The sequence below is a fragment of the Protopterus annectens genome, chromosome 8.part0 (genome assembly GCF_019279795.1).
Source record: "Protopterus annectens isolate FY-2018-M chromosome 8.part0, PAN1.0, whole genome shotgun sequence".
In the NCBI taxonomy this organism is placed as follows: domain Eukaryota; kingdom Metazoa; phylum Chordata; order Ceratodontiformes; family Protopteridae; genus Protopterus; species Protopterus annectens.
This window is the reverse complement of record NC_056741.1, coordinates 481,409,712-481,432,756: the sequence shown is the minus strand read 5'-3', so window position 1 is coordinate 481,432,756 and position 23,045 is coordinate 481,409,712. Positions and strand designations below refer to the sequence as shown.

The 23,045-nt window shown below is 42.4% G+C and overlaps 1 protein-coding gene across 3 annotated transcripts in view; it reads right to left on the bottom strand.

Moving 5' to 3' along the window:
- The window catches only part of GRIPAP1 (GRIP1 associated protein 1), a 2,851,684-nt gene that overhangs the window by 1,002,381 nt on the left and 1,826,258 nt on the right, over window positions 1–23,045 (bottom strand). For all 3 annotated transcript variants that reach the window (XM_044080007.1, XM_044080009.1, XM_044080008.1), the window contains one exon: window positions 4,033–4,132. In XM_044080007.1, the coding sequence (XP_043935942.1) occupies window positions 4,033–4,132 (100 nt within the window). The remainder of the gene's footprint in view (window positions 1–4,032; window positions 4,133–23,045) is intronic.

Below are 23,045 nucleotides of genomic sequence, written 5' to 3'. Positions count from 1 at the left end.
TTTATTCTTCAGTGGCAATGGATCTTTGGGGCAGCTTTGCACCCAAACTTGCCTTTTAGTTAGCACACCTTGAGCTGCCTGACATTTGGGAAGCGTGGAAGGTGCCCTGAAGCTTTGGACGTTGGCCGGCTGTTATATCCTTGGTAGGTTATAACCCCACATAGTTAAAGCTACTGCAGCAGGGATCAATATGATGAATACTGGCAATTTTCTTAGTTTCAGGTATAAACAACAGTTCACAGAGTTTTATGCAGTTAGCACATGTTCTTATACTAGCAGATTGTGTATTCTTAAGGAATATCAATGCAAAAATTGTATTATCAACCCTTTCGGTAAGGGCAATGTTTTAGTTAACCACCACATCAATAGCAACACCATAAGAACACACTCATTGGTGACAGATCTGGGCACACAGGTTGACAGCAGCCTTACCTTTGACCACCATGTCTCCACAGTGGTAAGAAGGGCATTCTATGTTGCTTATCTCATAAGTAAGGGCATTGCCTCCACAAAAAAAGAAGCTATAACCTTCCTGTACTCTTCCTTTACTAGGCCAATAATTGAGGACAATGGCCCTTTTAATATGTACCTTTCCAAGCACCTGCAACAACTGGAGAAATCACAAAGGTTCCTCACAAGGAAAATTCAAGGTCTTCAGCATCTGTCCTATGTGGATCATCTGAAATAACGGTCACGTTATTCTGTTTCATATAGACTACTCAGTGGCGATCTCTGCCTTGCATACAAGGCAGTCTCTGACCCTGCTTTACTGGAAATGCTGCATCTCTGTAACTCAAATGGTACATGGGTTACATGGTCTAAAGACCTTAACCCGGTATGTGATATTAATAGAACCGGCTGGAGAGACAGATTTGACTCCCAGAGGTTACCACACCTTTGGAACGTACTCTCACTTCATATCAAACAGAGCACCTCATTGGCCCTCTTCAAATGCAATCTGGACAATTGAATGGATAACTGTAAATTCACCCAGGGGGTTCCACCTGTGTCCCTCTTGGACAGGGACAATAGATGCTGATCGTGGAAATAAGGGTAGAACTTGGCTAGGCTTGTAAGGGCCCTAGGGCCATTAGCCTAGTAACTTCCTATGATCCTATAAATACACCACATTACCTATACGCAATAAATAATTGTTTGTTTTAATAGCAAATCTTTCAAAATATAAGAGTTCAAGGAATCCATAACACAATGAAAGGATTCAAGAATATGTAAGGTCTGCAGAACAGGCAAAAATTAATAAACTGCATAAATCGTCTTTTGTGGAAATGGTTGAAACTACTCATACTGAAACAGTATACAAAATAGTACTGCTTAATTTAATATACTTCCCATTAACCATGTGACTTCAATGACTCCCTCCTAGAGCTTATTTCTTTTCTAAATGGGTGTAAGAATATACACTGACCAAGTTAGGTATTGCTGACATTGATATGTTGGCTGATCTAATGCCTGAATAAAAAAAAAAAAAATTTCACAACTGTACCATTTGCTCATGCTGGATTTTGTTGTTGTTCGAATCCATCGCATCTAAGTATCTAGTGCCTGTGCTTTGGATTGCCTATATAAGGTTCTAGTCCGTATGGTTTCAGCAGTGGTTAACAGACCTCACCCCACCCCACCCCTTTTTTTTTTTGCAGGACCCATGTTCCTTGTTACATCCCATTCCCAAGGTTTGCGGAGTCAAAGTTCATTATGCTCAACAGGTAAGTTTACTTACAAGTTGATGATAAAAAGAAAAAAAAACAAAAAAAAATATCTATCTATAGCCACACACACACACACACTCACACATCACACATCACACATCACACACACATACACACTAATGCTCACAGAAAACAGATTTTAGTATGACAGCATAAATCAGTATTTGGGACTTTATTGACACACTAAAGAAATTATTAGTAAGTGTGATGATAAGAGTAACTTTGGTTTCAGACTGATACTATAAGATGAGTAAACGCATTGTATCTACACTGCAATGGGCATGTATACTCGTTCAACAAATATATGTAAATGAACATTCATTAAATATGCATGACAGGATGCTTTGAAGTCACACTGATCAATGACAAATTTATTTTTGAAGTTTTATATACCTGCATACTGCCCATTAGAGAAGCCTTGACTGAAACAATGTGTTGAGCAAGTCACCACAAAAACATACATGACAGTATTACCAGCAGTAACCTACATATCACAGGGAGGTGTAAGACTGCCAAAATAACCACTGTAGAACAGTTCCAGTAAAATCTGAACAGCTCTTGGACACACATTACAGCTTACAATGTATGATAACAGTACTAATTCCTTGGAATGTATGATAACAGTACTAATTCCTTGGAATGTAAGTGTATCACATACATCCTAAGCACAATTACCTTTAAAGAAAGCATGTCAGGAATATTTTATTCTGGAAAGGAGAGAACTCACCATTCCCTCTAGAGACTTACTGTACTTATCATATCAAAAAGCAATATAATTTGCAAACCACACAGGCAGGGCTTGTTCAGAATGGTTAAACCTTGTCTGCCCTATGCAAGTGATGCAAACAAACTGTTCAGACTTTCTTCAGACCTTCCTGTCAAGGCAGCTCAATACAGGTTCTGTTCAAACTGCTTATTTATTTATTTATCTATTTATTTATTTAACATTTGTTAACCGGGAAAGTCCGACTTGGAACAAAGACAATTTTCAGCGGAGGCCCGGGGAGAAATTCTCCAGGCACATGTCTTTGTAACATGGGAGGAAACCAGAGCTCCCAGAGGAAAACCACACGAATATGCCCACCTAGAGTAAGTCTTTCCCTTTGCTTTGCTGAATGGACTGAGTTGTGAGCCTCTCCGAGGCCATCGGATTTTATGCAGCTACAAGCCTGGTAAGTAAACGCTTTTTTATCCTTCAAGACTCTAGCACATTTGTATGCAAAGCTTTAATTGTTACGTATACATGCTGCTTAAACCCAAGAATCAAAATGGACAAATTTACACTTTCTGCAAGATACCAATATTTTTATCAATAACATAACTGGTACATACCATAACTTAGCAAAGCATTGTTGCTATATGTGCTCAGTCATGTATCACTTAATCAAATGCTTATTTTCTGATTAAACACCTAAACTAACATGTTAGGAATTTCATCTAGAATGTCTGGGAAAGAACTACTGACTAATGCCCCATTTAAAACCAAATCCTGATTTATTTTACTAAGTTACATCTACTAGTCTCATAATCACCCCACTTGGTGTTGTGTATTGAAACTGCAGTGTTACAGGCTATGCTCTTTTCAATAACCAGAACAATATCAGTAAATGGATAAAAGATAATTAAACGAGGATCCTTTGCTTACATATGCAGACAAGATGCATTTCATAAATATATCTGATAACTGGTACAGGTAAACAGAGAAAGTGAACCAGCACTTAGAGGATGACTGAAATATAAAATGCAAGATTATAGATTAATGAAGCCGTGTTTCAAATAATCACTTTCATATAATATGAAGAATAAAACAAAAACACTATTACACTATGATGAATATTTTTCTTAGCACATGCCTAAATTGCATCTACAAAAAATTAATGAATTGTGTTTTTCTTGTCACTATATACAACCAGCCTAACAAAATGCTTTTAGCCCTTTGGGAGCTCAAGGGGAGCAGACAGAAAAGTTAAACAAAAAATGTGCAAACTACATCAATTCCCTGCAACATGATGTAAAAATAGCCAAATTGTTGCTTCACCTCACTGCTTTCAATATAACACGCACGCACGCACACACACACACACACACACACACACACACACACACACACACACACACACACACACACACACACACACACACACACACACACACACACACACACACACACACACACACACACACACACACACACGGAGCAGTGTTAACTGTAGATCTTCATGAAGTGCTGCATTTTACAAGTTTCAATGGAAAAACATACTGAAAAATTTACTAAGCAAAAAAAAAGATGGGATCATAATTTTACCTGTCCGCGTTTTGCTGTTAGTTAGGATTTCCTGCAACCTTTCTTGTAGTTTGTCTGCCCGTTTCCGCTCCAAATGCAGCTGTCGTTTCAGTTCCTTTAGCTAAGAGAAAAACAGAGAGAGAAATAAACACATAAAATATAACATGTATGTGCTATGGAGATTAAGAAAACATGGTAAAAACAATTGGCCATATTCAGAGTTCAAAACCGATTCATTAACTTACAATGCGAGTCTGGTGAAAAGCAAGATACCATTACATTTACAGCAGCACATCCCTGTGTCATCTCTATTTAAAAAAAAAATTACAATCAAACAGGGTCAGATTTTTTCACTCTTAAGAAACAAAAATAAAACCAATTGTTGTAGCTTCTGCCACTGTTGTTTGTCCAGTCAGGATGAAACAGATGAACATGCGTGGGTTTTGTTCAAGCAGCTTTACTATATCACATCGGGATTGAGGCAAATAACTAACTTAGATAAACTTATGAACAGACTGGCCATTTCTCTCATGTTGGAATGATTCTCTTATCATTGTAGACACATAACAGTCAAAGGCTAAGTCACTACCTGTACGAGTTTCCAAATCCCTGTCTACTGGGTCTACCCTTAGGGGTGGTATTATCAATGTATTAATTTGCAGGGGTGGCCTTCTTACCAAAGACTGTGATTCTGGCACCACTCTCTGTTCACTCTCTGGCTGCACTCTCAAAATGGCACTGAAGCTAGCATGTGCTTGCTATTTATATGCACGTTCAGTCCTTGGAAAGGTACAACACACACACACTCTGCATCCTCCCTCTGAGAAATAAATCACATTTCATGGAAGACACTGATTGGCATGCAATATATACAAGATAATTCTTTGACGTGCAATTATACAGAACTAAATACATACAGACACATGTCCAGGTTGCTGTGTATTTCACACTAGGTATGGAGATGTGACTAAATCGTGTGACATAGAATTTAGAATCAGGTTTAGCAAATGGGACCATCTCTGTTGAATGCTCAACCTTAGGAACATCTAGAATACCATCAGGGATGGAAGTTGAAGTTAAGACATGTTCTGGAATAGGAACATTGTCTGGATTGCTCTGAGATTTAGAATCTGTATCACAGGAACAATGCTGCGATATTGGTTCTGCTACAGGAAGATCATGTCTGTGATATTTCCTGTACTCCACACCCTCAGATTCTACAAAATAAGATCTTGGCTTGGCACATATACCCGTTACTTGACCAATCCAGTCGATACCATTTCGCTGTTTGTATCCTCACTGTCTCTCCTTCTTTTAATGAATGAAGAAATCTGATCCTTTATCATAACTAGACTTCTGGAAAGAAAGCTTTCTGAGGAGTTGAGCTTTGACTGCTCTGTTGTTCTTAGCTTTAGAACTGATAGGCAGGGTAGTTCTGGTCTTTGAGCAGGCGAGTCAAGTATATCTACTATTACGGCACAGGGATAACCTGAAAAGATCTGTTCCATTGCAAGCTAGAAGACTTCACTTGCAAAATTTATTCTAAATGGCATCCTCAGAAATCTATATCTTCCAAATGGGGTACTGAATGTAGTCAGTAATGAGGATCTGCGATCAAGCATCACTTGCCAAAATGAACTCTTTGCATCCAAGACAGAAAATATGTGACATTTGGTATCAGGGCTGCCACTTCCTCGACTGATCGCATGGGATGATGAGGTCTTTCCAATGCCTTATTCAAGTCTCTTGGGTCGACGCATATTCTAATCTCATCTGAGCCTTTTTTGTGAGCTGCTACCATACATGACACCTATTCAGTTGGTTCTGTAGCTGGACAAATCACACCTTGCTGCACCATTTTATCTAGCTGAGCTTTAACTCTGCTCTGCATAGCTATTGGAAGTCTTCTTGACAGTCTGACCACTGGACTGACTGCTGGGTCTAACTTCATGGCATACATAACTGGAAGCTTGCCTAACTTGTCATTGAAAACATCAGCATATTCTGAGAAAATAGTTTCACTGAACCTGCAACTGGAACAGGGACATGTGCATATATGATGAACGTCTTTAGTAAAGGAAAACAAGTCCATTCTTAAACTCTCTCTGAAACCCAATAATGGCTGCACAGGTCTTTGAACTATGTAAAACAACAACTTGTAACTGTTCCCAGCCAAATAACATGAAAGCACTACTGAACCTTTGGTTTGAATTTCTTCACCTCCATATGCAACGAGTCTCTCACAACTAGTCACATTGTTGTTCACCAGCTCTTACTTTACCAAATGTTTCTGCTGACATGACATTACACTTTGAACCAGTGTCTACTTTGAGACTGATCGGTTTGCCATGAATCAGAACAGTACACAACACTTCATCCTTTGCCAATAAATCTATTGCATTAACTTTTTTCTCCAATTACTGATGCACCATCTATGTAGAAAGCAGACTGTAACCCTACTTGATCAATTTGCTTTTTCAAGTGGCCTATCTGTGCAATTGAGTGAAGTTTACTTGACTTGCAAAACTTTTGAAAATTATTCAATTTTTTACACTTGTGACATTGCTGACAAAATGCTAAGCACGTTTCACTTTTAGACTCATGATTGGCACCACAACTGCGGCAGTTAACAATGAAGCCCGAGTTGGGTTTTGCTCACTCACCCTTGTCCAGTATTAGGTAACCTTTGTTCTGCACTGAGGATGCTTCTTTAACTGACCTGGTCTTGGAACTTGCTAGAAAACCATGCGACATCCCAGGAGACCCCACAGGGGCTGCAGCTTCCATGTGCTTAGGCCTGTTTCTGCTTGCTACATGTTCTCTACATTTGCTTTGGAGCCTGCTGAAACCATGCTCTTTGTCACTTGCAAGCACACTTGTGTGCCTTTCCTTAACTTCATGGACCTGACAAATCTCAACAGCTTTGCTCAATGTTAAATCTCTGTCACGAAGCAAAATCTTTCTCACAGCAGCACTATTAATACCACACACAAGCCTGTCCTTTTTATTTGCTTGTCTTTTAAATCACCAAACATGCAAGTTATAGCTTTGTTTCTCAAATCAATAACACAAGCTGCAAATGTTCTCCTGGCCTTTGGTCAATCGTGTAAAACAAATGCCTCTCTAATGTAACATTAGTCAGGGGGTTGAACATTTCTCTGAATTTATGCACACTCGGGATCTTTACACCGTTACCCTCATACACTACTGGTGCATAAACAATGAATGCTCCCTATCGATAGCCTCTGACCCATCTAGGTTTAGCAAAATGAATGCCCTGGTGCATGCATCTTGATCTGAGTAAGCTGCTTGTATGAAAATATCGTACTCTTGCTCAAATATTCTCCAGTTCTTTGCAATTTTCTGATCAAATACAAGTGGACCTGGTTTGCGAAATGCCTCTGCCATATTAACACATCAGTGAAGGCTTTTGCAAGTATGCACAAACATACACACATATATATATGCCATAAATTTATGCCAGTACTTGTAACTATGCTCAATAACACAATACGCCTCTGGTGTAATTGAACTGTGCAAAATACTTTGCAAAATAAGTCTCTCAGACACTGTAATAGTCTTGAAATGATTGTACTTCAAAAGTCACCTATTATCAATGTAAGAAACATTTCAAATAACTGCAGTGTGTGAACAAACTGGGCTGTAGAAGAAGCTCAGAGTAAGAAACATTTTGAAGTGACTGCACATTGCAAATTAACAGTACACAGCACACTGAAACACTTCCAAAATGGCTCTACTTTGCTAAATAACTCATTACAGTGCAGGAAACACTCTGTAATGGCGGCCCTTCATGAGCCGACACAACCAGCACAAGAAGCTTTTTGAAAAGGCTGTATTTTTACTGCGTTTCACAAAATAGCTGCACTTTGCACACAATAAATTCTTAAGAATAAATGCACAGTAATAAACACACACTGAAAGCACTTTTACACATTTTGTGATGCTTTGAATACCTCTAGTTATGCTCTGAATAGCTTCAATTTATGCCAAACCACTGTAATCTGCCAAAAACATGCAGTTGCCTTGCTTTATTTATGCTTAATATGCCCTTTTTTGCCCTTTATTATATTTGTTTTGCCCATTTAATTGTTTTTCTTGTGCTTGTTTTACTCTAAACATGCTCGTTTTGCAATTCCAAGGTTATTTTGAACTCGCTATGTACTTTTCTGATAATCGTTTTGTCAAAGATCTTAATTTCGAACATTTAATTTAATTAATAAACTTTATATGCTTTTTGTTTGCTTAATAAACATTTCTGTGGGATTTGTTTGCTTAGTAATGCATTATGTGCCCTTGTAATGATCCGTTTTATCTTTTTTAATAAAATAATCATTTGTGCATGCTTTCATTACCTCTAGCTGGTTTCGGGCACTTTTTTGTTCTCATTTCTCTTATTCTGCCTTCACTGCCGATTCTACACCTTGTATATCTGGAAAGCAGTCTTTGGAATCCCGGTTCTGATACCATGTCATTCGTCCAATCAGGATGAAATAGACACACATGCTTGGGTTTTGTTCAAGCAGCTTTATTATGTACAAACACATCAGGATTGAGGCAAATAACTATCTTACATAAACTTTTAAACAGACTGACCATTTCTCTCATACATGTTCACGCACTGGCTGTACTCTCAAAATGGCACTACTAAAGCTAGCATGTGATTGCTATTTATATTCAAATTCAGTCTTTGGAAATGCTTCTTAAAGGTACAACACACACACATACTCTACAGCCACTAAAATACAAGTATACTGTAATTACTATTTTACTGTACTTTTTCAGTCACACTGACAGAGAGAAAATACTCTCTTCCATTAATGTAATAGAAAACTAAAAATCACACTGTTGAACCTGCTTTAGAGCAAGAGAGCAAATATGACCCCCATATTTATGTACAGTTTTCTCTAATGCAGTTTTTCAATATTTTTTTTTAATCCTGATATGTAATGCAGTTTAAGGGAGGGACACAAACTAGCATGTCCCTCTCCCAAACTCTATTACACACCAGGAATGGAAGAAAATATGACAAAACTACATAAATTAAAAATGTCACGGAAGGATGCAGATAAAACACCTGCAGCTTCAACAATGTAATTTCTATAAGTCCACATTACACGTAACAGGAAATTACCCTTCCATCATGTGATGCCAGATCGCACATCCTACATCCTACATAAAATAATATATTTTTTAATTTTTACCTATACAACCTTTTACTATATACTTTTATAATAATTATACCCACAAAAATGGATATCACTGTATAATGGAAGCCACACACCAAGCAGAACATCTTTTACAGCTTTTAATTAAGTATCATGGACAGTACAAAAAACAATCATTTTTTTCACCCAGTAATAACAGCTTTCCAAAACAACAAAAATTACTTGAAAAACTATTTTTAATATTTTTCTCAAACAAAAATATCTTATCAGTCAGCAATACAATTTTTATATTAATATATGTCTTACCTTCCAGGACTATCCAAGTCCCTTTACAGGCAAGTAACACCAAGATATATACAATCTACTTTGATAGATGTTATACTTGATATTAGCAGTTCAGCATTTGTTCTCCTTCGGTATATCAGTCTTTAGTTTTGTTCCACCAAAGCCATCTCCTACCCCCCTTTCACAAGTGTGCATGAAAAAACACATACGCAACCACACAAAGTTTTGCTGTGAAGAACACATTCATAGGTTAAGTGTGTACTAGGCTAATGGCCCTGGAGCCATTACAAGCCTAACTCATAGGATTACCCCTGGCATCGTGCCACCCAAACTTAGTTCCTAGTGCCTCTGTCAAGTAGAGCCACTGGAGTGATCCCCGGGGTGAATTTTCTATCTCCTATCCACTCATCAAGATTTCTCTTAAAGAGGGCTAGTGAGGTGCTCTGCTTGGCATGTATGGGAAGTCTACTCCATAGCATGGGCAGTCTCTGGGTTATGAACCTGTCCCTCCAGCATGCTCTGCTGATTGTGGTAGTGAGGTTGAGGTCTCTGGAGTGTGTGGTACGGAGGGATTGACATTTCTTTAGATGTAGCATTTCTAACAGAGCTGGGTCAGACATGGTTTTGTAAATCAAGCAGAGATCGCCTCTAAGTAGGCGATATGAGACAGAGAAAAGTTGGAGTTTTTTTGAGTCTGCACATAAAGGACAAGTGTTTAAGACCTAGGATCCTCTTTGTGAGGTACTTTTGCAGCCTCTCCAGTTGTTGCAGGTGTCTACTGAGGTACATGCCAAATGGGGCATTGTACTCGATGACTGGTCTAATGAGGGAAGAGTAGAGGGAGACAATGACCTCTTTCTTCCTGGATGCAAAACCTTTAGCAATGAGATGTGCCACATAGGAGGTCTTTCTGATCACAGTTGCAACGTGGTGGTCAAAAGAGAGGTTGCTGTCAACCTGTGTTCCCACAACTCTTATAACGCCTTCTGTGTTCAGTGGACTACCATCAATGTGGCAATTCAAGGGAACTGGGTTTTTCCCAAAGGGGATGAAGACATATTTTTTGGCATTGAGCTTAAGGCCATGGTTCTGACACCAGCCGGTCTCATTGAGGCCTTTCTGTAGGATGTCAGCATCACATGGGGAGTTAACAGCTCCCAACTTGCAATCATCTGTGAACTTTGTCAGCCAGAGTCCCTTTGTGGTGGCCTGGACTTCAGAGAAGTAGATACCAAACAGGAGAGGGCACAGGACTGAATCCTGTGGAACTCCACTCATGACTGGTAGGCAGTCTGTCTTGGAGTCAGCTACTTTCACACTGTGGGTTCTATCTGTGAGCCAGTTTGCAACCCACCTAGTGATATAGGGGTTGATGCCTAGCTTAGTAAGTTTTTCTATGATTTCTGAGTGGGGAATGGTATCAAAGGCCTTGGCCAGATCAAGGTAGGCTGTATGAACCACCTTACCTTCATCCACAGCTCTAGTGACTGACTCAAAGAAGTTAACCAAGTTGAGCAGGCATGATCTATCCTTCACAAAACCAAACTGTGTAGGATGCAGAGTTTGAAGATTCCCGATATCCTTGTTTATTAGGTCCATGATGATGGGTTCCATATCTTTACATATCTGACTAGTCAGGCTAATGGGGCGATAGTTCCCAGGGTCTGTAGCCGCTCTTCCTTTGTGGACAGGGATGACTGTAGCAGTGCACCATTCGGTGGGGACAAAGCCTGAGGTGAGGCTGTGATTGAACAGGGCACACAGGTGAGGTGCCAGTTCACTCTGTAGTTCATGCAGCCAGGGATACTGTCAGGTCCCATAGAAGCTGTATTCTTGGCCTTGGACAGTGCTGTTTTAACCTGTGCAGCAGTAATACTGGGTGCATGGCAATCTACTGGTATTGTGATTGGTCCCTTGGGGGGGGGGGGTTTAAAGTTAGCGCTGAATCTGTTTGCCAGTATATTTGCAATATCTGTTGGCTCGGTATAGGAGATACCACTGTGCAGTAGCTCAGACCAAATCTGGGTATTGCCATGGAGATTCTTTACATAACTATAGAAGGCCTTGTGGTTGTCTTTACTATCTGCTGCAATTTTGTTTTCATAGCTAGCTTTAGAGGATTTGATGAGGGATCTCAACCTTTTGCTGAGGCTGATAAGGGAGTCTTTCCAGTCTTGGGACTAGACCTTATTCCGCATCAGTTTCCTCCTTCTGTTTTATAGTTTGTTTATGGCAGGGGACCACTAGATTGGCTTCCCTTTTTTTGAGGAGAGCATCTTAGTTCTACTGGGTATGGCGAGATCCATGCATTTGTGTTTATACAGTGCATTGGTGTATGATATGGTGGCCATGCAACTATTCTCCATTTGCACGGGTGCCGTGAAGTTAGCCACCTCTGTTTTTAGGAGCCCAAAGTTAGCTTTGGAGAAGTTTTTCATGGTGGTTATCTTTGTGTGTGTGTGTGTGGGGGGGGGGGGCAGTCAACTCCTCCCTGGTTAGATCCGATCACAAGCTAATCACCTTGGAAATCCACATCCCTCCCAGTTGCCCATGTTAGTAACGACCAGGTCGATGATGTTGCTACCTCTAGTGGGGGTAAGAAAGAGTTGGTCCAGGGCATTGGAATTAATGAATTCCAGAAAGCGTTGGGCAAGTGTATTGGTATATGAGTAGTTTTCCCAGTTAATGGAGGGGTAGATGAAGTCGTCCATTATGACAGTTTTAGGATGGACCCTAATATTCTCCAGGGTGCTCAGGAATGTGGAGTGTGAATCTTGGGACATGGCTGGGGATCTATAACAGGCTATGACCAGAATCACTGTCTTACCCAGTGTTAGCTGCATCTGAAGTATCTCAGATGCATTACGTTGGACTACCAGTCTGGAGGTGTGCGCATCCTTTATGAATATGGAGACACCACCGCCTTTGGAGCTTTGGTCCAAGTTCTGGGGCCGAAAGGTGTGGAATGAGTTGTAGCCTGGTAGCGCAGGGGTGCTTTCTGCTGCCTTGAACCAGGTCTCTGTTACAGCACAAATGTTGATGTTCTCCATTTTAAGGAGTACTTCGAGCAAGAGCATTTTGAGATTTAGACTTCTAGCGTTGAGCAGCATGACCCTCAAATTGTATTTGTTTGTGGCTGTTACGGTGGTAATTTGGACTTTGGAACACTGCCTAAAAAGGCACTATAGGGGAGGCAAGAGCCTTGGCCAGTATCTGGAAGGGGTGACAGATGCAAGCCATCTCTGACAAAGCATTGAGATCCGTCAATCATGTTATCCCAGGCAGACAGATACTGGATCCCCTTAGAATGACACCAGAAACTTAGCCAATTGTTGAAATCAACCATTTTCTGCTTGCACTGTGGTATCATTCTGGGTGATGGTAGGATGCTTCTCAGGGCTAGGGTCATATCCGCCTGGGCTACATAATCAGAGAGCTCCTCCATGTCATTTTTCATGTAGTCCAGGGAGGTACGTCTCAGGTCATTCACACCCACATGTACAATGACAGAGTCATATTTGTACCTGTTGTTGAGGGACCTGAGTGCGTGCGTTATGTGGTGGATCCTGGCGCCTGACAGGCAGCTGACTGTTACTTTCTCCTTATTCAGCCTAGTGAGCGGGACATCAGTGTCTCACAATCTCGAGTCACCTATGACTAGTGTGATGGGCATGCTGTTCAAAAGCCATTAACATTTTTAGATAAAGGTTTTAGACACAGAGTTCTTTTGGCTGCAATCATCATACTGATACAACAAAGTACAGCAATTTTTAATGAAACAAACACCAAGTATAACCATATAAATACCACTGTGAATTAAGATCACTGCTGTCTTCTCTTCTTTAAATGAAGTAGCAAATATCCTACTTGAACAAACTACATAATGCTTACATTAAGACTTAAATACTTACGTCAATGTATCAGCTCAAGACCTCAGCAGTGCCACTTTTAAAATGGGTCACTTAGTATGCACTCGTCATAATCTTCTGACATTAAATCTCATGTTAGTGTAAGCCACTAGTCCCAGTCTTTCAACCTTCTACATTATATTATAAGATCATACTAGGCTAACTACCATAAAGAGCCTTGCTAGGCCTAGTCATGCTTCACAGAAATATTAGAAAAGTATTTGTTCCATAAGTTATGGGGGATACAAAAACATGGGTATGAGTGGTCAAGCATTTACATACTTCCTCTCTTTAATAAAGACACAGGTGCCAGACTAGGGGTAAATTTTGATTCTCAATCCACTGATTCAAGGTTTTCCTTGAAGAAGTGCAAGAAAGAACTTTGTTTCACATGCATGGGAAGCTTGTTTCCACCAGCACGTCCTATTTATGCTGCAGGCTAGGTTTAGGTCCCCAGATTGGGTGTTTCCAGTGCTATTTCTTGGACCTTCTTGGATCATGGATGGCACAGTGGTGCAGTGGTAGCATTGTCACCTCACAGCAAGAGGTTCTCTGGTTCAATTCTCAGCTGGAGTGCCTTCTTTGCGGAGTCTGCATGTCCTCCCTGCGTTCACGTGGGTTTCCTCTGGGTACTCCAGTTTCCTCCCACATTACAAAAACATGCATTTGGAATGTTTCTCCCCATGCTTTCACTGAAAATTGAATTAATTCTAAGTCAGACTCTCTTGGTAAACAAATGTCAAATAAATAAAATATTTCTTTAGTGGATGTGCTACAGGTCCATTAAGGCTGGATAAGGGGATGCTTGCAGGCAAAGCATAGGTCACCCCTCAGCACCCTGAAGGAAACAAAGTATAATAATAAGGCTTTGAGGGGGATCACATAATGACTTGGTTTTCCATACCATGTATTCTTTTTCTGAGGAACTTCTGTGGTCATTACATTTGTCGCATATGCCTTGGCAGGTACATGCTGAGGGGTTAATTATAGTCAATGACTGGTCTCCTGAGGTCAGAGTGCAATTGAAAAATGACATATTTGGACTTGGATGCCATATCCTTGCTTATAAGTTGGAATGATTCTCTTATCATTGTAGACACATGACAGTCAAAGGCCAAGTCACTACCTGTACGAGTTTCCAAATCCCTGTCTACTGGGTCTACCCTTAGGGGTGGTATTATCAATGTATTCATTTGCAGGGGTGGCCTTCTTACCAAAGACTGTGATTCTGGCACCACTTGTTAGTCTCCCTCTTGGAGGAATTCAATGACTGTGCCTAATTTGCAATCATCTACAATTTCAGTCAGCGACAGGCCATTGACATTAGCCTTGATTTCAGAGAAGTATATGCCAAATAGGAGTGGCCCAACACCACGCCCTGACGGACTCCACTAGTGACTGGCCTTTTTGTGGTGGTAGACAGCCCTATCTTAACTTCTTGGGTCCTATCTGTCAGACAGTTGGCTATCTAGCAGAGTGGGTAATGTAGGGCATTATACCTAATTCAATAAGCTTGTCTGCAATGTTCAAGTGGGGAACTGACAAATGCTTTGGCCAGAGTGAGCTAGGCAACCTGCACAATTTTACCCTTATTCATTGCCTTGGTGATGTCCTAGAAGAAGTCCACTAGACTGAACTTCCACTGATAAAACCAAACTAATTTGGATCCAGTGTTTGAAGGTTTCCTGTGTTGTTACTTATCATGACTGTTTTAATTCTTTCCATGGCCTTGCAAATGAGACAACTCATGCTTACAGATTGGTAGTTTCCTGGGTCCTTGAATGGCCCGCCCTTATGTAACTGGATAACAGCTACAGTCCTCCATTTGCTTGGCACAAAGTCTGTATGGAGGCTAAGCTATTAAATAGGCATCCTGGGATGTTATCATACCCTATTTATACAATGTTTTTTGCCTTGGAGAGTTCATAAAGGGCTTTGTTCTCTGGTGATAGTTGGAGGAGTTATGGTTTAGGTTATTTGTAGACAGGTGTTGGGGGAGAAAGCTGGGTAAAACTGGACATGAATTTATTGGCCAGTAGGTTTGCTATGTCCACAGGCCCAGTACAGGTGGCTCCATTCACAATTAATTTGGCATATTGTTTTGTACTACACCTTTAAGGTTTCGGACACAACTGAAGAATGCCTTGTTGCATGCTTCATTCACTGTGCACTTTTAAACACATCTTAGTGCAATCAATTAAAGTGCAGATTGCACTTCTATAGTTCTTTAGCTAACAAAAAAAGAAGTTATGTACTTACCATAACATTCTATGTTTGTTGTCCTTGATCTCGCCTTCTTTCTTGTTAGTTGGGTTTGGAGCCGACCTTTGGCTCCAACTCGGCCATATTCTAAAGCTCGAAAACTTCCACTGGCTCGAGGCAAGTCTCTATCCCATTATGTCTAGTGCTAGTTAGCCAGATCTCGTTTGTGATAACCCATAACACTAGGCCACAATGTGTAGATATATAAACTATAGACATATCTAACAAAAATACATGTATATGTATACAAGAAGAAACCCTCAAGCCATAAGTAGAAATTCTTATTTTATCCAACTCATAAGGCAAGAAGGGAATCAAGGCCTATACAGTCAAATATGGATAACTCCTCTCGATCCTCCAAGAGGGGGAAGGAGGGTGGAATGCAAGGAAGGTGAGATCAAGGACAACAAACATGGAACGTTATGGTAAATACATAACTTCTTTATGTTATGTTGCCCCTATCTCACCTCCCTTCTTGTTGGTTGGGACAGCGTCCCCAGCACCATCTTCTTGGGTGGCTCAATGGAATACACTCTTCAGAACCGTGGAACCAAAGGATGCCCTGTTCTGGGAGGCCACATCTACTTTGTAATGAAGGTATGGGGGTTAACCCACGTAGCCACCGCACAAACTGAGTCTAAAGGCAGTAGAGGTAGACAAAGCCCTGGTTGAGTGTCCTCAAATTTTCCTTGGTAGTTGCTTGTTCTGTGAATTATAGACGCAAGTAATGGTATCTGAAATCCATTTTGATAAAGTTACTTTCGATACTGGAGTTCCCTTCTTGTTCTCTGCAAAGGATACAAACAACTGGTCAGATTGTCTGAATTCCTGAGTCATGTGCAAACAGAAATGTAATTGTCTATGAATATCCAATTGGTGGAGTTTATACTCTGCCTTCTTGCCATAATTCGGAAAAAACACCGGTAGTTCTATCGACTGATTCAGATTGAACTCTGAGCAAACTTTTGGTAGAAAAGAAGGGTTGGTCCGGAGAGAAACCCTATCTCTGTGGGCAATTAAATAAGGGGACAAATGGAAAGGGCTTGTAATTCTGATACCCTCCTAGCTGAGGTAATGGCGATCAAGAAAATAGTTTTCCAAGTCAAACGTTTCAGAGCACAAAAACTTCGAATGGAGGAAGAATCAAGGCAGCTAGGACTAAAGTTACATCTCAAGGAGGAAGTGGTTCTCTTACTGGGGTCTCAAAAGAATGGTACCCCTCAGAAAAGCTTTGCATAGCCTGTGGGACACAACATTAGAACCCCTTTCTCCCACATGGAAGTTAGAGATAGCAGCCAACTGAACTCAGACAGTTGCTGCTGCTGCTTCTTGGTTAAAAGTTTCAGTCAGGAATTCTAGTATCTTTGAAATGGGTGAAGTAAAAGGATCAATATTATTGTTGACAGCCCCATAAGAGAACCGTTTCCGTTTACTAGGATACAGTTTCTTCGTAGATGATTTGTGAGAGGAGATGTGAATATGTTGCACGGCCGGGGAGATGTCAGGAAGCCTGGCTAAACCGGGAAGTGGAGGAACCAAGCTGTCAGCTTGAGCATCTGTAAGGAAGGAAGGAGTGTGCCCGACTGATGCATCAGCAGGTCCAGAGCTGGGTCCAGGATACAAGACTCCTTCAGGAGATGGGGCCATAGAAACGGGAACTAGATTTGACGTGGTCAGTACAGGGCAATGAGGATTAGCTTGCAACCCACTGATTTTGCTTTCTGAAGAACCTTGGGGATCAGAGGAAAGGCATACAGAAGTCCCGGGGGCCAATCATGAACAAGTGCATCCCTGGGTAATTGTGCTGGTGGGGGGACTAGGGCAAAATAACTGCTGCATTTGGCATTGATGGATGTGGCCAGAAAATCACAACAAGGCTGGCCCCTCTTGTGAAAGATCTGATTCGCAATGTCTGGTGTCGGGGACCACTCGTGAGGCATAAGGATAGACCTGCTTAGTTTGTCTGCTATCACTTTGGATTTCCCTGGGATGTGCATCGCGATCAGAAAGCGTTGGGAGGACATCGGCCATTGCCATACTCTTAGGTCCCCTTGACATAAGGGACAGGATCTGGTTCCGGGTCTATATTAGATCAGCGAACGCTCAAACAAGCGAACGTTGATTAATATACCTTATTTTAGCAAAAGTTACAAATATCGAAGCAACAGAAACTCAAATTTTTTCCTAGGGAAAGAATTAGGTTGTCCGTTTCTGTTGCTTTGGTATTTTCAGTGCTGTGGTGGAAAGTTACGGGTTGGACTCAGGTAAGTGTGTGATTGTGTTCATCGGTTCATAGGTTCATACTAGGCTATCTGCCCTAGGGCATTTATAAGCCTAGCCCGAGTGTGTGTGGCTTTCACCACCCCTTGGAATGAGAATACTATGCCCATTTAGGGTTTAGTTTACTGTGCCTCTGTCTAGTAGTGACACAGAGATGACCCCCGTGGTAAACCTACGATCTCCCATCCACTCGTCAAGATTTCTCTTGAAGAGAGTCAGTGAGGGGCTCTGCCTAACATGGACTGGGATTCTGTTCCAGAGTGTAGGGAGCCTCTGGGTTATGAATCTGTCCCTCCAACATGTCCTATTTATTTCTGTGTTGAGGTTCAAATCTCTCGCTCTCGTGGCTCTGGAGGATTTGGATTTTCTAAGGTGGAGCATATCCATTAATTCCAGATTGGACATGGCCTTGTACGTCAAGCATAGATCGCCTCTGAGTAGGTGGTATGCGACTGAATAGAGCTGGAGTTTCTTCAGCCGGGCAGCATATGACATATGTTTGAGACCCTTGATCCTCTTGGTGAGGTACTTTTGGGGTCTTTCTAACTGCTGCAGGTGTCGGGTAAGGTACATCCCAAATGGTGCATTGTACTCAATTATGGGCCTGATAAGGGAAGATTATAGGGGCACAATGACCTCTCTTGATCTAGATGTGAATCCTTTCATGATAAGGTGGGTAATATAGAAAGTCTTCCTAACCACCTTGACAACGTGAGTGTCAAATGAGAGGTTACTGTCAACTTGGGTCCTTAGGTCCCTGATTACTTCTTCCGTAATGTGAGTGTTAGGGTGGGTTAGATGAGTTAGGGTTAGGGCTTGGGTTAGGTATGTGTGTGATTGTGTGGACATGAGGGTTAGGGCAGATTTAGGTGAGTTTGGGTTAGGGAGCGGGTGAGGTGAGTGTGCGATAGTGACGGACCTTAGGGTTAGGGTTTGGGTTAAGGTAAGTGGATAGTTAGTGGTGTGTGCATAGTTTAGTGTAGGGTTAGGTGTCAGATTTTAGGTGTGTGTCTGTGGATTTCTGTTTGTTTGGTGTGCTTGTGTTGTGTGTATGTGTTTTGGATCAGCAATTTTTTTTTCCCTAGGAAAAAAATCGCTGATCTGGCTGTTCGAGATTGTAAACTTTCGCTTACATAAGGTTGATCAGTCAGCATTCGCTTTTTTAAGCATTTGCTGATCTAATATAGACCCCCTGGTTTCACCTTGTTTGTTGATGTACCATACCACTGACATGTTGTTCATCTGAATTGCAATTGTCCCCGTGGGTAGACAGCTGTTGAGTGCTTGTAATGCTAGCAGCACCGCTCTCATCTTGAGGACATTTATGTGCAAATGGTACTCGTGATGTTGCTAAGTCCTGTGAACAGGCTGCCCCAGATAATGCCCCCTTCCAATCTGGGAAGTGTCCGTGGTCACTGTGGCCACTAGTTGGGGGAAAATGAATGGTCTGCCTATCATCAGCTGGGTGGACTGAAGCCACCATTTTAGGTCCTTCTTGCAGGTCTCCGTGATGAGAATTTCGTGAGACATGGGTAAATCTTGCACGAACCATTGAGCAAAGAAGAGCCACTGCAATAACCTCATGTGGAAACACACCAAGGGAACTAGAGTTATAGCCACTGCCATTGAGCCCAGGACTTTGAGAACAAATTTTTCTCGAGTCTTTTTCCTCTCGATTAGAGTTGCAACTTGGTGTTGAATGATAGACACTCTCTCCTGAGGCAATTTTGCTGTCATGTCTTTGGTGTCTAGATCTGCTCCTATAAATATAATATATTGACAAGGCAACAAGGCAGACTTTTTGTAGTTTATAATGATGTCTAGCTGAGAGCAGAGGCATTTTGTGGTGTCCCTTGTCTCAGTTAGTCGATGCTTGGTGGTGGCGGTAAGGAGACAGTCAATCTAGATATGGAAACAATGGAATCCTAGACGCCTCAGATGAGCCGTGACTACTGCCATGCATTTGGTGAACACCCTGGGGGCTGTGGTGAGGCCAAAGGGCAGAGCTCTGAACTGGGTAGTGACTGGCTCCCAGCCGGAAGCAAAGAAAACTCCTGGATCGCATGTCCATCTTGATATGGTAGTACGCATCCTGGAGATCGATGGAGCACATCCAATTGTCCTTTCCCAGAAAGGGAAGTATGGACTGCAGTGTCACCATCCAGAACTTTGTCTTTTTGGCAGACTTGTCGAGTCTGCTGAGGTCCAAAATGGGCCTACAGTCCCAGGTTTTCTTTGGTACTAAAAAGAATCTTGAGTAAGTTCCGGATCCGATTTGGTCTGTGGGAACTTCTTGGCTGACTCTTTTTCTTAGCAACTTTTGAACTTTTAGAGTTGCTTGTTTCCTCAGATTGGGTGGCACATCTGGGATGGATTTTTGTTTTTGGGGAAGAGGTGGCATGGAGAAAGGAATACTGTGTCCCCCCTGGATATTATCGACTGTACCAATGTGTCTTCTGTGATCTCTTGCCAGGCTTCTGGATACAGTGACAATCTTCCCTCGACTGCCTCCAGAGGTGGGCAGGCTAGCCCCCTTTCAGGAGCGCTGGAAGGGCCTCCCAAAGAAAGTATCTCTGATGCCCTGACTCTGCGGACCCCCTCTGCTGTGAGGGCAGCATCTCCCATTGCTATTCCCCCCTCTACCCCCCCGTGGGGGGGGGGGGGGATTCACCACGTGCATCAGGCGAAGTTCCCTGGGATTTCTGAAACCACATTTTTCCACTCTTTTGATCTTTGGGGTAAGGTTCAGAATGTGCGGAAAAATTTACTCCCACGGCAGAGATAGTCTTGATATCCTGCTCGCACCTGGTTAGAGTCTCTCTTACCTTAGGCCCGAACAACGATGAGCCATCAAAGGGGGTATTGGTAAAGGAGGACTTGAAAGATTCCACAAATTGACAAAGGCGCATCCAGGAATGCCTTCGTAAGGCAACTTCTGTGCCTGCAGGCCTGCTCGCTACATCGGCTGCATAGGAGATAAGCTGCATGGAAGAGTTAACTATTGAAGATAAGGTCGCAAGCTGAAAAGCAGTCTTGCCTGTAGCTCCCGCAGCTGTAGGATCCTGTAGGGTATCTCCTAGCTCTTTCAGGAGATCCCACTGAAGACAGGTGAAATGGGATAGATAATTCAGTGACCCGAGAATAAAGGCCACTGAAAAAAAGACGCAGTTCCCATATCTGTCCATCGTACGTGACTCTTTGCTTGGTGGATGGACAGATGTACAATTCTCTGCTAATTCCTTCTTAGTGGCCGCCGTCACCACCATAGCATCAACTGGCACACCCTTGGACAGGAAGGATTTGTCATCAGGGGCCGTTATGAATTTAGTGGGCCTCCACGGAATGGGTTCCATCGATTCTGGAGAGCTGCACGCCTTTCAACTTACTAACCCTAGCAGCGGGTCGAAGGGTAGAGACACCCAAGAGGTGGAGGGCTGGGAATTGAATGCATCCATGTACACAGACTCGTTCTCAGAAGGGGAATGGGACTTCCAGCCACCCCTCTGACTGAGGATTTCCAGGATGTTGGAGAATGAGATATCCTTAGAGGGGGACCATTGGGACCCTTCTGAGTCCTCCAAGTCCGTGTCCAATGTCAGAGACTCAGGGGAGTCCACATGCTTCTTCTTACATGTCCTCTTCTGGGGGACCTCCTCTGGGGGATGCTCTGGGGAGGTTTCGGAAGGGGGGGGGTCCCCCAATGGGGCATCCTGAGGCACTGGTTTCCTGCGCTTAGAATGGAGGAGTGGTGAGAGGGAAGACACTGGCTCCGAATGGGAAGGAGTAGCTGAAGCTGAGGGAGGAGCTGTCTGAGAGGTCAGCACACTCCCAGCCTGAGAGTGTCCCCGGCTCCGAAGAGTCGAGAGACCTCTCCTGCACAGAGGGTGATGGCTCCGAGGCTAATGTGGGAGCCGAGCTCACCTGCGCCGAAGCTCCAAGATGGAGAGTGGGATCAGACAAGGGTCCAATGCCACTCCCCCCTCAGAGCCAATGAGGGAGTGGCGGCTCCCAGATCCCTCAACAGAAGGAGGTATCGAGGAAATCGGAGTGGATGTCGGAACAGAGAGACCAGAGGTTCTCAGAACCGACGGTTTCTCATCCAAAAGACTCCTGGACAGTCGAGAGGAGTAAGTGGATGATCGGTGACTGCCCGCCACAGACTGCAGAAGCAGTGACTATGGAGCGGGCCGCACTGGTTCCAATGAAGGAGGTCTAGTCCTTTTATGACTCCTAGACAGCTCTGAGGACACTGATGGAACTGCAGGAGATGAGGTCTTGCTGGACCCAAGAGGTTTGGGATTCGACGAACTGGTAGATTTCTCTAAGTGTCTCGACAGCTCCAAAGTTGGAACTGATGAAGTTGTCGGTTTGGGTGATTTCCCTGGTTTACTACCCTGATTCCCTTCTATTGGAGTGTCAAAAGGCCCTTTTAGTAAACCTCACAATATAAGTTTGTTTTTGCGCTCCTGCAGGACTCTGGTGCTGAAAGTATGACAAATAGAACAAGGGTCCTGCAGGTGCACGGCCACCAAGCAATAAACGCCACTCATATGTCCATCAGTCAGGAACATTATCTGGGAGCATGAGTCACATTTTTTGAATCCAGAAGGTTTGGATTCTTTGGGCATTATCACAAAAAACAATAAAGCCCAATACAGTAATTACGATATGCTAAAGCTCTAGGTATCAGACAAACAGCTTTACAATAAACACTAAAAACTAAGAGCCAACCCCCTCCTTTTTTTTTAAACAACAAACAGTAGGTAGGAAGGAAATGGAATGGGGAGAGACAACGACAACGTCCCCGACTGAGAAGGGCCTCTAACTTAAACAGCTACTCCTTACCACAAAAGGAAAAGGAGGGAATACGGGAGAAAGCCCTCTAACTGAAATGGGCTAAGAGTATGGGGGAATCCTCTAAAAAAATGGATCTGACAAGGGGAATAGGCCTAGAGAAAGGACAATGGCCTAAACAACAGCAACAACAACCAGAAAGCGGAGATAGGGGGCTAAACAAAAACTAGTGAACTACAGAGAGACCCTGAAGAAATATCAAGATTTAAACCAGAAAACAACAATAAAATTCGAAAAACGTAGCCTGAGCCAGTATCCA